This window comes from Nelumbo nucifera, chromosome 8 (genome assembly GCF_055504915.1).
Source record: "Nelumbo nucifera cultivar China Antique chromosome 8, China Antique-T2T, whole genome shotgun sequence".
NCBI lineage: Eukaryota > Viridiplantae > Streptophyta > Magnoliopsida > Proteales > Nelumbonaceae > Nelumbo > Nelumbo nucifera.
In genome coordinates this window covers 3,887,948-3,908,137 of record NC_142656.1, presented here as the reverse complement: position 1 = coordinate 3,908,137, position 20,190 = coordinate 3,887,948, and the positions used below count along the sequence as shown (strand labels likewise).

Below are 20,190 nucleotides of genomic sequence, written 5' to 3'. Positions count from 1 at the left end.
TGATATTATAATTCTAATTTCCTAAAAATTCATATATGCGCCCTACAGCACATCTAACCGTGTATTAAGAACATCTCCAATGATAATTTCCGGAGATGTTGTGCACCTAAGGCGCTTGTGGGACGCAGATGTCGCTTTCCGAAATAGCCGACTTAAAACGCTACGACTCGCAGAATTGCCGCCAAAAACCCTAAACCCTAAACCCTGTTAAATAAAATATATATGTATAAAATGTTGTCAAAACAGTTGTTACAAGGTCCTTTTGGTTACTGCTCTTAGCTCTTAAACTCCGAACGCTTTCTATCATATATTTCGAGCATTCATTTCCTCCAACTTAAAAACTCTTATTATTGAACCCAGTTATTATTTTCTTTCGTTGTAATGGCAATTGATGGGAGTTTCTCTCTCGGGTCTGAGCTGGAGAGATTTCTTGCACGTTGTCCTCAGCTCCGATGCATTCCCAGATTGAAATCGCTCTCCCAAAAGGTATTAAAGTTACGCATATTCATTTGAGGTTTTCTAAATCGTACTTTATACTCCGTTAAATTCTTTTTTTATGGTAAAATTTCACAGGGAAACAAGCTGAAGGAAGAAGAAGTAGTGAATTCAATAGCGGAGCTGTTTCTGCACCCGAATTATACAATCCCAATGATGGGGTGCTTCCGTCCTATCGTCAGAAAGATTGTAGACAAAGCAGTGGAGTTACTTCGTTTGGTGCCCAGCTTGAAATCAAACTCCAACGATGCGATGGCAGAAACTAGCGAGGATCAACTTATTAGGTCAATGGAGAACACTAATATCGAGGACAGTGTTAATGTCATTGAATTTTACGTTAGAAGCGGGAGGGGCTTGAAGCTTCATGAACTTTCTTCTCTGGCCTTCTGCCGGGCCCTTGACTTAGCACCTTTTCTATTGGAGTAAGCCGCTCGTTCTGTGTTTTATGACTGTACTTTTCATTTTGAATTCCAATTACCAATTATTTGGAAATCAGCTGCTTGTGTTCGCCGTTTTCTTTTTCAACAATTAATTTATAGGACTATTGACATCTCACTAGAGCATGATTGACAAGCTGAATGGCCAATCAACAGTAAAGAAGTTATGCTAGGCGACATAACAGTTTCTGTTACTGCTTCTTTGATCATCTTGATTCTCTGCAGATGAAGTTGTTGTTGTTTGTTTCCTTTTGTCTGTATGTAGTGTTGCATGATGCAATCACCTAAGACATTGCACTTATTTTAATGATATCTGCATACCTGCACAAGGTATTTCAAATTTTAGTTCAAACTATACAACCGTGTCCTTGTCCCATCTGGGTAACATGGGCAATGGCTGGTTTCGCATTTGCTGATCTTTATGATCGACTGCAACTAAAGTTGTAATTGGCGCATATTTTAATCACGCTAGTGCATGTGGAGAGGGGGCATGAAGGTGTAGAATTGCAAGTTTATGAATTACCCTTGTCAGTGATAAGAGAGAGCGGACAATGCTGCTGCTGAAGAGAAAATTGCTTTGGCAATTGCAGAAGCTCAGGTTGACATTTTTATGCTAATAACCTTTGGTAGATCCCTTTATCACTATTGGCCTCCTGTTATCAGTACCATCTTAAGCCTCTTCTCAGTTATTTGGGATATATATTGTTATATCTCATGGGTTACATTCTGCCCAGGCTCTAGGTTTATCTTCAGTTAATTCATTTGGCTTCAGTCTTTATACACTTTTCAATCCATGCCTCTTTTCTGTTTAGACAATTTGAGCTACCCATAAGACATCCATACAAATAAATTCATGGTATTTCCCCAGAGGCATCCACACCTGGTACTGGCTAGATACCATTGTACTTTACCATTCCGATTACAGCATCCATCTCTATTCCCTGAATACAATGAATAACTTTTTCAATAAACTAATAATTGACTTTTTTGATTGATTACATGATTTTGTTAAAGATCCAAAAAGATAAGTGATAGTACAATGATAATTCCCTGATGGAGAAGAAAAAGTAACCCCAGCTCCCAAGTAACTACCCTCAAAGCATAAGATAAAACACATGAGAGGAAAAAGAATGAAACTATTACTACTTTCCTCGATTATCAGCTTTGTAATACAATGAGAGGAAAAAAGAAAGAAACTATTGCTTCTTTCCTGGATGATCAGATTTCGGATGCTGTGATATCCTGAACACTCCTCAGTCCTCCCCAAGCAAGATATCAGCAAGTGGTGGACCTTGGAATCCATCTGAGTAAGATGTTTACTTTGGAAGCAAAGTTCTTCACCTCCTTGAATTTGAGGGCTCCAATCAAAGGATCTACTCCTGTATGGTGCTGCATAATGTACATATATTAGAAAAAAGTTGGGTAAGTTTGGGTTAGGTTGGGCTAGGGTAGGGCTGTAAACAAATCTAGCTGAGTAAGCTTTGTCCAGCTCATCTCAGGCTTTTCCATGTAGGTTAAAGTTCTACCTACCAAAAAAAAAGAGGAGGAGAAATCATCTTAAGTTCAGATTGAAGAAGAAATGTTGGAGGAATAAAGGACTTAGAGGGGGTATAGTTAAAGAGGACTTAATGGATGTGATTGAGGAATTCCTTGAAAGAGGAGATTTAGAGATAAACTTGAACCACACATTCATTACCCTAGTTCCAAAAAGAAAGGGAGTTTCAAAGTTGGCTGATTTCAGGCCAACCAGCCTTGTTCGGGAGCATGCACTAAATTATAACAAAGCTGTTGGCAAAAAGGATGAAGAAGGTGATGGAAAGGCTGATATCTGAAACCCAAGGAGCTTTCAATTGGGGAAGGTTAATTGTTGATGGTGTGCTAATAGAAAATGAAGCAATTGATTTAAGGAGTGGTAGAGCTGGTCTGCTATGTAAAGTAGATATGAAAAAGGCATACAATCATGTTAATTGGAGGTTCTTTTATTTACCTTAAAAAATTGGCTGTGGAAGTTCAATGACTAACTGGACAGCTTGTGGAGGAGGATGGTAGTAGCTAAATATGGGACTAGCAGCAGAAATTGGGACAAGAGGTGATAAGGTCCACTTATGGATGCTGAATATGGAAGGCAAATTATATCCTCATTTCTTGAAGGGCGTAATTATGCAGTTTGAATGGGCAAAGGTTCAGTTTTAAAAGGATCTTTAGTGCGAGGATGGGTTGCTTATGGAGCTATACCCAGATCTTTTTGATATAGCACTAAACAAGAATGCAACAGTGGAAGAATATATGGACATGCAGAATGGAACCAGGCATGGAACCTTAATTTAATAGAAATCTAAATGATTGGGAAGTAACATCCCTCATTGACCTATAACAGATGCAGTATAGTAAAAGGCTGAATGGGGAAGGGAGGATAGGAGGATGTGGCTCTAGGAGAAGTCAGGCAATTTTACTGTCAAATCATTTTATAGCAGATTAGTAAGGGATGGAAACTCAGATCTTCCAAGCTCAAGAATATGGAACAGTAATGTCCTAGCCAAACTGTCTTTTTTATTGTCTGGAATGTAGCTTTGACCAAAATTTTAACTAAAGAATTTAATTAGAAGGGGCATAGAAGTGGATGATGTGGGCTGTCTTTTGCGCAGCAGTAATATGGAATTAATAGACCAGTTATTGCTTCATTGTGAATTTTCTTATAGAACATGAATTAACCTGATGAATCTGTTTGGCGTGGAGATGTGTTTCCCAGGGGATATTAAGAATTTCCTAGGAGCATGGCATTAAAAAGGTTCAAGTAATAACGGTAGAGTGGCATGGTGTATTATTCTGGCAGCAGTATTTTGGGTAGTACGAGGGGAGAGAAATGTGTCGTGTGCTTGACCAATACGCCAAAAGCCTTAAGACTGATGGAATGCGTCAAGCAAAGCACTTCAACCATTTAGGACCATAACATACCAGCCAATGTCTTGGCAGCTCTCACTCTAGTGGTAAGTAGCCCTTTGGCAGCTTTCACTCTGCTCCAGGTAGCCCTTTCTGTGACGGCTTTCACTCTGCTCCAGGTAGCCCTTTCCTGACGGCGTTCACTTTACCTCAGATTGCCCTTTTGGCTTTTCCATGTCAGCTTTCACTCTACTCTAGGTATCCCTTCTCCCAGGTAGCCCTCTCTGTGATTCGAACTTTGAGACGTGGGGATAGGTTCTGATACCAAATGTTGTGTGCTTTACCAATACACCAAAAGCCTTAAGACTGATGGAACACGTCAAGCCAAGCACTTTAACCATTTAGGACCATAACATACCACCATGCTTCCGTAGCCTACGTCTTGGCAGCTTCACTCTAGGCAGCTCTCACTCTAGCGGTAGGTAGCCCTCCAAGCACGTCAAGCCTTAAGACCGATGGAAGTGTGTTGGGACAGATACCAACTCACTTGAATTGACTTTTAATTTGGGTTCTCTTTGAGATAGACACCATCTATGATACATAACCATGTTCAATGGAAAAAGATACCATATTTAACTTTAAGAACCAAAAGAAAAATAAAAGCAAATATTGCTTCTTTATAAAATTGGTAGGAGTGGATAAATTCGACATATTTTTGATATTAATGCAATATTGCCCCTTTCTACTACTCCAAGGAAGAAGGAAAATGAGACAACCAAATAATAAAACAAAGAAAAATATTCATTTTCACACATTGCCTTCTTCCCTAACTCTCCTTTCTTTATAAAACAAAGAAAATATGCATATAATTGAAAAAAAACTAGTATTTCTAGTTATATTGTCATAACTCATGAGTATAAAGAAGACAGAGGCCATTAATAACAAAAGTACAGGAGATGGGGTTTGATTGGCAATAAATTTCATTTCTTCATTTATGTTAGTGCATTACCATGGGAGCCATGAATTTTCTTTTTCCCCTAAAAGTGGATTTTATAACGTGTTATTACTAGTACTGATTGTTGCAAAGAGTCATTTGTTTGCTAATGAACCAAGCTTTAAGCACGCCAAGAAAATCCAGCTGTGCTTGGGCTTGTTAAATAAGCTAACTTCTATACTCCTCTTCATTTGCTGATATGTATCATGCAAATTAATTACTACTTTGTGAGCTATGTCTTTTCTTTCATCTTTGATTGTTCAGTATATGGATATAACATTAAAGCCAAGTTACTTGGTTTGCTTATGTTCTATCAATTATTATGAAGCCATGCATATTTGTCCTTTTTCATTCAAAATTTTAGGTGCTTGATTTATAATATTATAACCTTAAAAGCGAGTGGGATGACACAAAATCCTAGTTTTCTAATCACAGTAAAATTTTTCTGTTAAGTTTTTGTTGTCATTATGTGTAAGGGTCATTGTTCAATGTTCATTATAAATATTATTATTAAAAGAGTAATAATCTGTTCTATTTTCTCATTGTAGGTCTGTGTTAAGTTATTTCAAATATGCTCCACCTCCTTTTGAACGTCTTCTTTTAACAGATAAAACCTTGCAGGCCATAGAAAAGGTACCGTCCTAGCACTTACTGACCTTTGGTTGTTTTCATAGGAGTTTAGCATGAGTATAATTGGTTACCTTGTTAGATTCATCATTATTAAGAAGCTTTATGTTTTAATTAAGTTGCTTTGGGTTATCTGTACTCTGTAGGTTCTGTTCCTTCTTTTGGCATATTAGTAACTATTTTTTTTCTGGAAAATCATTGCTAATTTTCATTTTTTATTATTCCGTTGAAACATAGAGAACTAATTTTAGAGAAAAGCCCACATCCCCTTTCTTAAATTATCAACTTCATAATGATCTAGTTGAATGGGGTGAATCGCTTATATAATGGTAACATTCCAGGCTGAAAAGAGTGAAAATGTCAGTCAGATTCTTAAAGTGGCTCCTTTGTGCTAAAATGCTGGAGGTCAGGTTTGTATCCAGTTTCACTCTTTAGAAGATCCCAAATAGCTGGGACAGATGCTAGGTAATGGCCTTTTATTTATTTATTGATAAATGAATAAGATTTTATTAAAGAAAGATCAAGATGATAAGTCAATACAGGCTACCCATGTAAAGGCACGAGCTGGTACCTCTCCTAAACCACAAAACAGTATTACATCAGACTAGAAAAAGACTTACATCAGATGATAAGTCAATACAGGCCATTACCCAAAATAATTGTACTAAGGGGCCTCAAGGGAACAATTATTTTGGGTAATGTCCTTTATTGAACACTATGCTTATTCCATTATTAAACAACATGCTTATTCCAATAGAAGATCCTAAATATCAACCCAGGCCCAACCATAAGAATTGGGCAAGGCCCAAGCCCGGCCCGAGCTTGAGGTCAATCTCGAAGCATCCAACCTAGGCCTGGCCCGAACTGAAATTTGTTGCATTTGGGTTGGGCTCGGGTTGGTCAATCAGCTCAAATTAAAATTTAATATAAAAGTATGTATATATATGCCTGCATGTATGCATATATATATATGTATGGTTTATCAAAAAAATGCATATATGTATGTACATAGGTGGGTCGGTCTTGGGTTAGGATAAGATAGGTTCGGGCTCGTTTTATCTAAGGGCTAGGCCCTGGCCTGGCCCAAAAAAACCCCAAACTTTTGGGCCCATCCCTAGCCCGAGCCCGTGTAAAATTGCGTGTTGGGTTGGGCCCACCCAAGTTGCACTACTGCAAACCCCTAAACTGGTAGACCCACTTAAACAACAATCTTTCAAAACTTCCACACAACTTGTTAGGCATATGAGAAGTGTCTTCAAACAGGCGCATTCCTATCTTTCCAGATGCACTAGCAGATTGCCATGGGATTTAGGTTCCACAAGAGGGTGCCCCTTTTCCTAAAATCCTTCATACGCCAAGAGGAGAAGAGAGACCTAAGGTTAGGGACTTGGGGGGGGGGGGTCCCAATACATATTGAAGAGCTTAAGTGCATCGGACAAAAGGACAGCAGAGTAGCTACAATCAATAAGGAGGTGGTGGTTGTTTTCTTCAGCCCCGCCACAGAGACAACGCCTGTTAACAATGATCATGCCCTTTTTCCTTAGCATGTCAACTGTAGGAATTCTGCCATGGATTGCAACCCAGACAAAAAGCACCACTTTTGATGGCATCTTCAACTTCCAAATCCATCACCAAGGGGGAGGATCACAGTTCGCATTTAGCAGGAGTTTCAGCATTGAATTGACAGTAAACATTACCAGATTTCTCTGCAGACCATCATACAATATCTCTTCTTGAAGGCTGAAGAGACGGTTGATTCAGAGATTGAAGCAGAGAAGCCATAGTATCAAGGTTCCAGTCATCTACATTCCTTCTGAACCGAGGAACCCAAACACTGTGACCAGCCACCATTTCATAACCATCACAAACCCATGCCTCTTTATCTTTGCAAGAGCAAAGATATCAGGAAAGACAGAGGACAATGGTTTGTCACTACAGCACTAGTCTTTCCAAATAAGATTCTATCACTTGCGCCTGGTTTGAACATGACATTCTTGAAAAAAAATCTGCAATTCTTCTTTTGCTGTGCACATAGAGTTAGGGGTGGCAATTGGGCGGGTTTGGGTGGGTCATCCATTAATTAACGGGTTGGGTTGTATCCATTTAGTCGTGGGTCACTAGTCGGTTGGTTAACCCAATAAAGGGATATTTAATGGGTTGGGTGAGTTGGGTCATGGTTATCCAACAGGTAAGCCATTAAGTTTTTCTATTTCAAGTTTTCTACTTTCCTCTCTCTCTCTCTCATTTGTCGCTTTGAAGTCCTATTCCCTACATAGAGTTTCTTTTCAGAGTGAAATGACTATTCGACAAGAGGATTCAGGGATATGAAAAGGGAAGCAATGGGAATTGGGAAAGTTAATGATGATGTGCCAATCCTAGAGGGAAGAACCAGTTGTGGGTGATTGCTTTTTGATTAAATTACACTTCTGGTTTTAAATTTATATTGGAAAAAAATAGCTATGAACCTCTAGCAAACTAAAGAGGTTTTGATTTGACCTAAATACCAAAAGAACAGGTGGCAAGCATACTAAGTGGGTTGTTGATGGAAAACAGAGAGGCCATTGTATTGTAGGGGTGACATCATTTCTCTTGAGGCTGAACTCCTCTTTTCAACAATCCATTTCTGTCTGATACAAGACTGAACTCTGTCATCTTGTATCCTGGTATGGGACTGTGGTCTGCCATTTCCTTGTATCTTCCCCATAGTAGGTATCTGCTTTTATTTGAGGGGCCTGCTTTCATGCCTTTTGCTTTGTAAATATGTTTTTCTCTCTTCTGATGTTGATATCAATTGAAAAAATGTAAGTGAATTGAATAGATTTTACAGGTCTGGAGGGCTAAAATGCCATTGTTTCTATTTGCCTATATTGACTTGAGATGTTAAACATACTTGACATAATGAAATGAAACTTTCTGTTTAATGGCTGACTTCCTTCTTGTTTCTCAATGAAATATCAGGATGCAACTTGTATGCTAGATGCTGTCCGAGCATCTCTCCGCTTACTTCTGATAGAGCCCAAAGTATTTTGTGGACTTTGGGATTGGTCCTGCTTTTTGGACCTTGTACAGCAATGTGCACATGTTGGGTCAGGCACTGATCCAGAGTTTTTAAAGAATATTTTGGACATTAGATGGTGTAGTATACAGATACTGTCAATCATTTTACATTTGAGTGATAGAGCAACTGAGAGCTTTGGTTTGGAAGCAGAAAAGGCTATTACATGCCTGTTCCGGTTAGTCCTATTTACTCCCTGTTAATTGCTCTAGTGCTTAAAAAATTTCTACTTGCAATAATATTCATTTACCTTTAACGTATGCAGATGGGAGGAATTCTGTCAAGATGTTTCAGTTGAAAAGGCTGGATTCTATCTTGAAGCAACTGAACTGGAAGCAAGGAATTTTGATGATGTAAACCTTGAATTTAATCAAGGATACTGTCTGCAATCTATGGGGCTTCAGTGTTCTGCAATTTCATATCTACACTCTAATCAGATTGACCAGTTAAGAAGAAACAAAGGGCTATTGATTTGGTAGGCAGGGCTTATGATTATTGATTAGTTATCATACCACATTTTTTTCTCTCTCATGGATGCCTGTTTGATATCTAGTTTGTTTCTACTTTTAGGGATGCAAAATCAGTTGGCAGCCCCTACATGTTGACTTTAACTCTGAAGAAGAGCTTTGAGATGGTTCTATTGGCAGTGAGCCAAAAATGGCCTGTTCTTCTGTATGGTCCTGCAGGTTCTGGGAAGACAGCATTGATTAGAAAGTTGGCCCAAGTTAGTGGGAACAGAGGTATTTCCTTTGATGCTGTTTTTTGTGCATAGTTGGTGTTCTTTTTAACATTTTTTAATAGACATAAATCTCTTGCACTAAAAATTTACATTTTATCAACTTTGTGGAGGGGTGGCCACAATAGATTTTATTAAAATTTGATTATAAAAGCCTATTGGTGGGGGGATGTAGATACCTTACCCCTTCAAAATCATGTACAAAGACTCCAACTCATAAGAATGTCATCAACTTCCTTAAGTTTGGCATTGTGCTCATTTTCTTAGTTTTTATTTTTTTTCTCTTTCCAGATTTTTAATCTTTTTTTTTGGGTTCATTGCTACAACAGGGCATAACCCCAAAACCCAAATCCCCCTCAACCCTGTTGAAGGTGGGATTCGATCTTAAGCCTCCACTACAACCAGCCAGAGACTTTGTCAGTTGGCACCTTCCTTTCTGGATTTTTGATCAAAAGATTTAGTGGTGTAATCTCTACACCAGGCTGTAATATTTGGTTTTTATTTTAATAAAATTTCCTTTTCTGCTATTATCAAAAAACTTAAAACGATTTAGGTTAATAAGTTTCGAGTTATTTATTTATTTCTTGATTGGTAGCAGAAAAGTACATAAAAATAACAAGAGTTACTGAGTGCACCAAAGCCCATGATACCCAAATGGGAGAGCAGAAAAGATCAAGGTAATGGTGCAATGAACATTCCTCTTTTGCTACAATGAATACTATAAGAATGTGGCACTGAAAGATTCATCCTAGCAAGAAGGCTACAAACAGAATATCACTGAAGTACAGCAAAGCCTGCATCTTAGCAGGAAGCACTAACAAAATCAAGTTAAGCATACCTAATGTTCTGGAAATTGTTATTGTATCATAAATTATAAGATAACATCTGCTCTTTTTATAAAGGTATTGAAAAACTAAAATTAGATATACCGAAACTTATGTATGTGTGTATGTATGTATTCCATCATACACACACACACACACACGGTGGAAGCCTATGATAATATAATCAAGTTTTGACTTGAAGTTCAATTAATCCATATATAGTGGCTCTTTAACCTCCATATGATGGAAACTAGTAACCAATACAGATCATATCCAGTAAGGGTTTTACAATCAAAAAAATTAAAAGAAATAGCAGAATGTCAAGGTAGGGACCAGATAACTAAATCTTAATTTACTTGGTTTGAATTGCATGAATTGTATACATTGGGAATTCATGAACTGAATTGTAGGGGTGCAATGGAACCGAGATGAGACAACCTTTAGCATGTCTTAGCTTGGTTCAACTAAAATACTTTTATATTTGATTCAAACTCTATTTTCTTGTTTGAGTTTAGTCACACTAAATATTCGATATGCTTGAGTTTGGCTCAAAAGTTAGAAAAAATAATTGAACTTGCAAGTTTGAACTTATGAGATTGAATTCGAGTCTAGATTTGAAATATCAACCCTGCCTTTTTACTTTTGAAACAAACAAGAAATATTTTTTTGATCAGTAACAAACAAGAAATATTGACAAAAATATAATTATTCTAACACAAAAACCTGCATAAAAAAATTGCTATGGAGCATTGAGAGGGGGAGGGGCTGAGAGGCAGTGAGCTAGTGAGGGTTTCTCGATTCAAAATGAAGCAACATGTTTGCCTTTTGATTTAGATAAAAACAACACTGTATAGTCTAATATTATATATTATAGATATATGTTATACAATATAAGAGAGAGAGGGTTTTTTTCGAAGAATCAAGAAGAAAGAAAATTTATTAAAAGAAAAGGTTACATCCTATCACATTGGTTGTCTAGATGACACACCAACAGCTTCAAGTACATACTTCAATTACATGTCCAAGCATTAAACTGAGAAATCAACTATATTACAAGGCTGTAACTCAAGCGATTGGACTCTGAAGCTACCAGGTATTCTATATTGTTGGCCCTATTCTCAAATACTCTTCTGTTTCTCTCCCTCCAAATAGACCAACATACTACGAAAGGGATGCAGCTCCAAACAATACTTGCTTTCTTACTTCCTTTGAACTTAGGCCACAGAGCAAAAATTTCTACTGGAACTGAAGGCTGGAAGCCGCACGACCCAAATAAAAATGAAAAGAACTTCCATATGAAGCTTGCTGTGCTGCATGAGAAGAACAAGTGGAACACAGTTTATTCCTCTTCCATGCATAAATAGCACCTGCTTGCCATATGAAATCCCCTAGATTTCAAATGTTCAGTAGTGAGAATGCTGTCATGTGCCACAAACAATGCAAAGGCCTCTACGCTTGGGGGAATTGGATTCCCCCAAACTCCTTTTATTATCTGGACTGATCCCCCCACTTCTTTGATCAATGCTTTGTAAAATGACTTGACTGTGAATCTGCCCTCCTTACATTCCTTCCACCATAGACCATCTTCTGTGCCTCTTAAAATGTTAGTTCCTTCTAACTTTTCCAATAGTAGTACACATTCTTCCACTTCTTGATCTAGCAATGAACTTCGGATTCCAGATCAGTTGCTCCCCTCTCCACTCATAACATTGACCTATTGAGACTTGTTGTTCTGTTAGTTTGTATAATCTTGGGCACACCTCACTTAACTTCCCTATCTCCAGCCACTCATCTTCCCAAAACCTCATCCTTGAGCCTTCCCCTACTCTAAATTTGATGAAACTCCTGAATTCTTGGTTAAAGCTCATAATTCCTTTCCAGACACTCACCCCATAGGATCTCCTCACTTTCTTTGATTCCCATCCAAATCTTATCACACCATACTTCCCGACAACCACCCTTCTCCACAAAGCCTCCCTCTCTCTCCCTTGCCCAAACCTCCACAACCACTTCCCTATAAGGCTATAAGTGCTTTGTTCATCAGCTTTACCCTTCTCAGCCCCAAAGGCCCAAACCCCCCTCCTTTGGTTTGCATACCTTGTCCCACTTGACTAAGTGGAATTTTTTAACTCTCCTACTCCTTCCCATAGGAAGTCTCTTTGAGCTTTTTCGATTTTCATGGCCACTTCAGTTGGAATCCTTAGCAAAGAAAGATAATATGACGGAAATTCATAAAAAAAAAAAGATAATGTGACGGAAGACTAGCCAAAACACTCTTAATGAGAGTGATTCTTCATCCCAAGGACAAGTACTTACCTTCCATCTATCCAATCTCTTTTCTACTCTTTCTAGAATTGACCTCCACACACTTGTTGATGCTGCCTTTGACTCCACTGGCATACCCAAATACATAAAAGGGAGCTCCCCTACTCTGCATTCCAGCACCCCTGCGAACTGATCCATCTCTTCTCTGCTCGTCTTTCCCACTCCTATCAGTTGGCTCTTCTCTAGGTTCACTTTCATACCAGTCAGCACCTCGAAGTTGGCTAGTAATGCTCTAAGATTCGGGACCTGATTTACTGATGCATCTAAGAAGATTAAGGTGTCATCAGCATATTGAAGGTGGGAAGTACAAAGTCCATCAGGTCCCACCTTAAATCCTTCGACCCAGCCCCTCTGTACTCCTTTCTTCATAATCAGATTTAGGGTCTCCATCACTAACAGAAACAACGACGGGGAAATTGGATCCCCTTGCCTAAGACCCCTAGAGGCTTGGAAGAAGTCGGAGGAAACCCCATTGATGAGCGAAGAAAAGGACTCCGCTGAAATACACCCGTACATCCAGCCTTTCCAGATCTCCCCAAATCCCATCAACCTCATCATTTCCTCTAAAAATCCCCATTCCACATGGTCATACGCCTTCTCTATGTCCAGCTTGCATACCAGACCTGGTTTACCACTTCTAATCCTTGAGTCTATGTGTTCACTGGCCACCAAAATCCCATCTAGGATCTGCTTTCCTTCTACAAAGGCCATCTGAGTTCCCCCCCACCTCCTGGATCACTCTCTTCAGTCTATTTGCCAATACTTTTACCAAGAGCTTGTAAGGGCTGCTTATTAAACTTATTGGCCTAAAATCTTTTATGTTCACAGCTCCACTTTTTTTTTTTTTTCCGTATTAAAGCTATGAATGTTGTATTAATTCAGAACTCTTTGTACAGTTGCAAGAAGTCCTCTTGAAGGAAATACCAGCAACACTTAATGGAGTTGAAGTTGAAACTGTCTGGTCCTGGTGCTTTGTCACCATTTACCTTCTTTAGTGCCTCATTTACCTCTGATTCTTCAAGATCCCTCTCTAACCAGCTTGCTGAACTGTCACTTAAACGACTTGGCACCAAATCTCCTAATGATACCCAACTCCAATTCCTTCCCGTATACAACTTCTTGTAATATGCCACCAGTTTTTCCTGAATCTCTCCCCATGTTTCTACTACCTCCTCCACGTTTATCCTAGTGATCATATTTTTTCTTCTTCTCCCGTTTGCAAAGGCTTGAAAAAAGCGAGCGTTCTTATCCCCTTCTTTTAGCCATAATGTTCTTGACTTCTGTCTCCATCTTACTTCTTCCCTCAGAATTAAGCCTTCTAACTCATTTTCCAAAGCCGCCAACTCAATTTGTGATTCTCTCTTGAAGTCCCCTTCCTCTCTAATTCTGTCCAAAGTGGCTAGCTTTTCTAGGACCTCCTTTTTTCTGTTTTTTTCCCCTCCAATCGAATTCTTCCTCCTTACTCTCAAATCTTCCTTGACGGCCTGGAGCTTTTTGAACACTCTACAACCTGCTGACCAAAGACTCTTGTGTCTATGTTAAATGTGCTAGCAACTTGGTATTGATGTTAGACAGTGCTGTTATTGATGGTTTGTGCACATCTTGTATTTTGAGATAAGAGATGGAGAGTGAATTAGAGGTAGTGTGGCTATATTTATTTTATATTGTTCACCATGCGAGTCCATGATCTTCTCTCTGTTTGAACATTTGACCTCAAACATTCAATCTCTAGACTTCTGTTGTTGCTCTGGAAGAGTATGAAGTAGGGTTACAACTTTGTGCACATTTAGGAGGTCTTTCACATTGAGGCTTCTGGCTTTGCGAGGTGGGCCCCACCTGGACAGCCTATAAGCCATGTTTGGTGAAAACACCAGAGAGCCCAAAATGACTTTTTGAAAGCTAAAGACATGGCTTTCCGCTGAAGCTTGTTTCATTGGCTTCTCCAAAGCAGCTCAAGCAATGCTTGAGCCCTCCCTAGTCCCTAATGGGCCCTTTGTTTTTCATGGTTAAATTCATTAATTGTGGTATGGTGAACCAAAGCCGAGATGGGGAGAAGTAACTATGATACATTAATGTAACTACTCTACATAGAAATGATTGAGTTTCTGGACTACAGAGTATTTTATCAATTGGTTTCTTGTTTTGCAAATTCATCTTGTAGTGGGGGTTCACTCAAACATCCTTCAGTGGGAAGAATTTGTGGTAATCTGATGCTTCCTAAGGTGCTCATTTAATTAGTTCCTGATGCTTGAAAATTTGCCTTGAATGCTTGATCAAGGAAAGAGAATTCAGTTGGGAAAAATAAATGTGTTATGTGCAAGAAAGAGGAAAAATATGGCAATGCTTGTTTCTTCATTGTAGCTGGGCTATGAACTTGGCTTCATGAGTTCATGAAATCTTTGTCATGTTTCCTGTTTCCTTTTGAAGCAAGGGGTTTTCTGAGGCATCTAAAAAGGATGGAACAAGAATCTTTGAAACCTTATCGAGAATTTGTGAGAATATATGCACATTAGTAAGTGATTGGCCATTGGTTGTAAAAAAATTCTAAAATACAAGTATGGTGATTTCCATGGGGAAAGAAAGGATATTTTGGTAATTTTGTAATACCTGGTTCTATATAATGAAAGTTATGGAACTAATCATGGTGATTCTAGTTTTGCATCTTTACTGACTATGACTTGTTGAAACATTAACACTTTTTAGTTTTGTTTCTATTAAGAAGATTATTAATAAAAATATCATTTATATCTAATTTTAGCTAAAATGGTTCTTTTTCATTCTAACAGTTCTGTTTATTCACATGGATGAACAAATGGATGGTAAAACATTGATTGGGAGTTATGTCTGTACGGAGCAACCTGGTGAATTCAGATGGCAACCTGGTTCTCTTACTCAGGTCCTCCCCCCCCCCCCTCTCTCTCTCTCTCTCTCTCCCCTCCTCCTGCTTCTTTTCCCCTGATTAGTAGCAATATCAAGAACTGTTATTGGTTAGAGAAACAGTAGAAGACAAACAAAATACCTGGATGTTTTTATGGTGCTCTAGTGGAATAGAAACTGATCTCTTCTTCTTCTTCTTCTTTTTTTAAGGAAAGACAATTTTGTTTTCTTGGTTTGACCATTAATCATTTCTTTTGTTTATTTTATATTGTTCATTTGATCTTTTCACAGGCTGTTCTGAATGGTCTTTGGGTAGTCTTTGAGGATATTGACAATGCACCATCTGATGTACATTCCATCTTATTACCTCTATTAGAAGGTGCAAGTTCTTTTGTAACTGGTCGTGGGGAGGTATTGTCCTTTTCTTCTGATATTTAACAGTAAAATTATTATGTTGTATGAAAGTGATATAACTTTCCTATAACTTTCTTTAGTTTCTTAGACTGGGTAAACAGGTGTTACAGGAGTCACTTTTTTATGGACATTTATGAGAGCACTTGGAGCCAGTGATTGGCATATATCATGTTTTGACATGTTGCAGATGAAATAATTAAACAAAATTTTGTACTTGGGCAGCCTGGTCCCAAATTTTCATGAACTTCTATGCCTTGGTTGGCAATGTTATGGATTATAGTCTTGGTACAATTGGAGTTGGTAGATGGGGTGTTTGCATGGGCTTTCTCTAATTATCTCTGTTATACTTCCCATTTCATGCTTTTAGTTGTCTACCATGAATTGGTTATATTATTTCTTTAGTCCGTTGGGACCTTATAAGGCATGCCGGACCTTTGCAGGAAATAAGTGTAGCAGAAAGCTTCCGATTGTTTGGCACAATATCAAGTTCAAAACATGATGGTTCTCACAATGCAGAAGGTTTGTAATGCATTTTCCTCCCTTTTTTTATGCAGTTGCATATTATGTTCTTGTTTTTGGGTTTTTTGTTTGTCCCTTGTGGCGTCAATGTTTAGGAAATGTATTTTTTTCCATGCATATATTCTGGGTGTTATAGCTGTTATTGGATATGTAATTCAGTCAGAGTCTTCACCTGGATTCTATTGGTGTCCTCTCTTTAAAAGATCAATGACTCTTAGCCTTTATTATCTGTGTTCTAGTTACAAAGGTTTTTTGTCTTGAAGTCCCTTGCTGTTCTAATTTTGTACACTTGTTTGATTTAGGTTTTTGTGTCCATTATCAATAACACTTTTTTTGTGGTGGCATTTTTATTGGACTTTGCATGTATAACATTGTTCTTCTGATTTCTTTTGGTGTCTTAACCATTAGGTGAGGGAAATTCAGAGTGCTATATTGTTCTGATTATGTGGCTTCGTATTATCTGTAATGCTGTGCCAAATCTAGAAGTTCTCTATAAATGACCAACAATGAGATGCAGTCATTGGAAAGCAATTCATGAGGTTTACCCTATCTTTCTTAATGCCATTAGGTTTGATGTGGGAAGGAGTGATGGTTTTTGGAAGATCTGTGGCTAGGGTAAACTCTACTCAAAGACCAATTTCCTGAACTCTTTGCCCTCTCTATCTTTAAAGGTGAAATTGTGCCTAGACTGGGAACACCTTCTCCATTTTAGACTAGAACCTGGGCTTTAGAATAGGCTTAAGGGAAAATGAATGTTCTTCCCTGGTCCACCTACTTGACATTTTAGGGCAAGGTTTTTTTGGACCCTTCCCTTGAGGACTCTAGAATTTGGTTATTCTCATCAGATGGTCTTTGCACATTCTCCTCTTTTTTCAAAGTCTTTGTTTGCCTAATCCTCAAGGGGTTGACTTCCCAGTGAAAGAAATTTGGAGTAAGCCTATTCCACCTAAAAGTCAATCTTTCTGTTGGGAAATCTTCCTTAGTAATGTAAATACTTATGATATGCTGCAGGGAAGAAAGCTTTATGCTTACCTTTCTCTTCACATGTGTTTCATATGTAGTGTAGTGGTGACTGGTGAGACCCTATCTCATTTATTAATCTCCTGTTTCTTTGTGCATTGAATTTGGGAGTTTTTCTGTTCTCTTTTTGGATGCAGGTGGGTCCCCCCTTAAGATGTGATGGGAATTTTCAATCTTGACTTCTTGAGGCAATCAAAGAAAAGAGGGAAAGTTCTCTGGAGAGCCACTAAGGCAGCAATTAGTTGAGTAGTGTGGGAAGAAAGGAATAATAGGACCTTCTTTGAAAAAAGCGGGAATTTGGAGGAGATTATAGACAACATAAAATTGAAGGTAGTGCTGTGGGTAAAGACCTTGGATGGCTTTCAAATCTTCTCAATCATTGGCATTTTAAGAGCCTGGACCAAAATGACACAATCCTTGAGAGAAAAAGTGGATTGGAAATCCCCAGAAGGCAACAATGCCAAGTTGAACTTTGGTGGAAGTTCCCTTGGAAACTAGGGTATGGTAGGAATAGGAGGGGTTATCAGAAATTCTGAGAGAGGATTTGGCTTTATTTTAGGGGCCAATTGGTATGGGAAACTCTTTGAAGTCTGAGCTGTTGGCTCTGCTGCAAGGTCTCTGATTAGCAAAGCAGCTGAGTTTTAGGTTGGTTGAGGTGGACGGGGATTCAAAAGTTGTTATTTCATGGGAAAATTGCAATGTACATACTCCTTGGACTCTTAAACATGTGTTAAGGGAAGTGGAAAAGATTGCAAATGATGTGGAGGCTGAATTTAAGTGGATAAGGAGTGCAAATGGGTTAGCTGATTCCCTTGCCAAACAAGGGGTTATGAGGCAACAACTGTTTTGGGCTTCTATGTAACTTGGATTCGAAATTTGGGGATGGCATTCTTGTCACCAAGTTGTACTAGCCATATTTTTATCAAATATAATAAAATAAAATATATTTTCTGATGACAAAAAGCAATGAGATGCAGCCATGCAGCCATGGTTAATAACATTATCATAAGGCACCTACCTTATGATTTTTGTTGCCTAGGCTGGTACCTAGTTGCTTAGATGAGTGTCTTTTGATATGAGTGAAGTTGTTCAGAAGAGGAGACTTTCTGTTCTGGCAACAGGGGTGCAGGGAAAATGCTCAATAAAGTAATTTTTAGTTCCAAAGATTATGCTTTAAATTCGACATGTCATTGTTCTATCTTAAGGAGGAAAAGTTTTGGTGAAAGGTGGTGTAAATGGATTAAAGGATGTATTCTGACATGTCATTGTTCCATCTTGGTCAATGGTATGCTAGGGATTTCTTTCTAGCAAAATGAGTCCTTAGACAAGGGGATCCTATCTCCCCATTACTGTTCACACTAGTATCAGATGTTTTGAGTGGATTGATTTCAATGGCTGATGCTAGCACCCTATTAAATGGTTGGAGAGTGAGAATTGGGAAGAGAAGGGGTAGTGGTTACTCATTTGCAATTTGAGGATGATATCATAGTTTTTTGTGGAGAGATGGAATAATTAAACAACCTTAAAAATCTTGTCAATCAATTTGAAAAGACCTCCAACTTAAATGTAAATTGGGGTAAAAGTTGTGTGGTGGGAATAAATAGGTTAGGGGAGGAAGTCACTAGCCTAGCTAGAGTTTTGGGCTGTGAGGTTAGTGGTTGGCTTTAGAATTATTTGGGCCTACCTCTTGGGGGGAACCCAAATTTGGAGAGTTTTTGATACCCGGTCTTGGAAAGGTCTGGAAAGAAGCTAGCTGGGTGGAAAAGAAATTACATCTCACTTGTGATGTGCTTCAAAGAAGAAGGCCAAATTGGTGCCTTTTGAGAAGATTAAAAGCCTATCCAAGGACATGCAGCTACTAATTTAGTGGACTCCAAGAGCGGGCAAATGGATTTGCAGACCAGCTAGCTAAACATGTGGCTAACAGGGAACATTGTTTCTGAGCTCAGTTGTAAGGCTGAAAAGCCAAAGTTGATAGTTGGCATCTTTAAATTCTAGTGGGGTAGCCTAGGCTACTCCTAATCTGTAATATTTCCTTTTTTTCTTAATGAAATTTCCTTTTTGATAAAAATGGTGCCTTTTGCCCAATATTTGCTTCATGTGCTTTGGTTGTGGTGAGAGGGACACCTACTTATTTCCTGCCCTTTTGTCACTTGTATATGGGAGTGGTTCTCTTCTTTCTTTGGTTGCTGGTGGACTCTTTGAAGGAAGTTTCTTTAGGCAAACGAAGAAAAGGGGAAGAACTTTATGGAGAGCTTCAAGAGCAACAATACTAAGGAGGAATTGTTAGACTGCATTACCATTAAGATGGTTCATTGGGTAGAAATTATTGATTTGTTTAAGGTGTTCCCAGTTGATGATATAATCGGGGGATGGAACACAAAAGCAAATTCTTCACATTCCAAGAAACTTGGGCACCACCAACGCAACAAAGGTTTAAACTTGATTTTGATGGGAGCTCATTTGGCAATCTGGCATAGTCGGGTATAAGGGAGCTTTAAGAGATGAAGAAGGAAAAATCATTGCTTTATACTTGGGACCAATAGGCATGGGATACTTGTTAAGAGTTAAGGTGTTGGCCCTCCTTCAAGGGTTGAGATCAGTTAAACAATTGGGACTCCATCAAATTGAAGTGGAGGGGTACTCAAAGCTGGTGATAGGCTAGATGCAGGAAGTCTAGGAATCTGGATCCATAGGCACGCCATGCCTGAAATTTGGTGTCTAACAAGGGAAATTGATCTATTATCAAGAAAAAAACAAAAAACAAGGGGAATTGATCTAGCATTTAGATGGGTGATGGATTAGTCAAACAAGGGTCAACTAGGGAAGAACTTTTTCGGCCAGCATTGTAATAGTGGATGTCTTTGTAGGGTAGCATCCATAAAATGGGGTGCTTTTTCTGTATTTTTTTCTTAATCATTAAATGTGTAGGTGTTCAAGACTGCTATCAGTCTTGACCACTAAGAAATTTCAGGTTCGTTGAGAAG

General features: G+C 38.6%; 1 protein-coding gene across 3 annotated transcripts in view; it reads left to right on the top strand.

The window, feature by feature from the left end:
• Window positions 1–253: 253 nt before the first annotated feature.
• Window positions 254–20,190, top strand: part of LOC104600626 (midasin-like protein) — a 98,096-nt gene continuing 78,159 nt past the window's right edge. For 2 of the 3 annotated variants that reach the window (XM_010263686.2, XM_010263684.2), the window contains exons 1-9: window positions 256–486; window positions 574–917; window positions 5,355–5,439; window positions 8,392–8,666; window positions 8,754–8,963; window positions 9,059–9,228; window positions 15,160–15,269; window positions 15,542–15,661; window positions 16,105–16,183. In XM_010263686.2, coding sequence (XP_010261988.2) covers window positions 382–486; window positions 574–917; window positions 5,355–5,439; window positions 8,392–8,666; window positions 8,754–8,963; window positions 9,059–9,228; window positions 15,160–15,269; window positions 15,542–15,661; window positions 16,105–16,183 — 1,498 coding nt within the window. In that variant the 5' untranslated portion in view covers window positions 256–381. Of the gene's footprint in view, window positions 487–573; window positions 918–5,354; window positions 5,440–8,391; window positions 8,667–8,753; window positions 8,964–9,058; window positions 9,229–15,159; window positions 15,270–15,541; window positions 15,662–16,104; window positions 16,184–20,190 lie in introns of all 3 variants that reach the window. The other variant, XM_010263685.2, reaches the window with a different exon arrangement.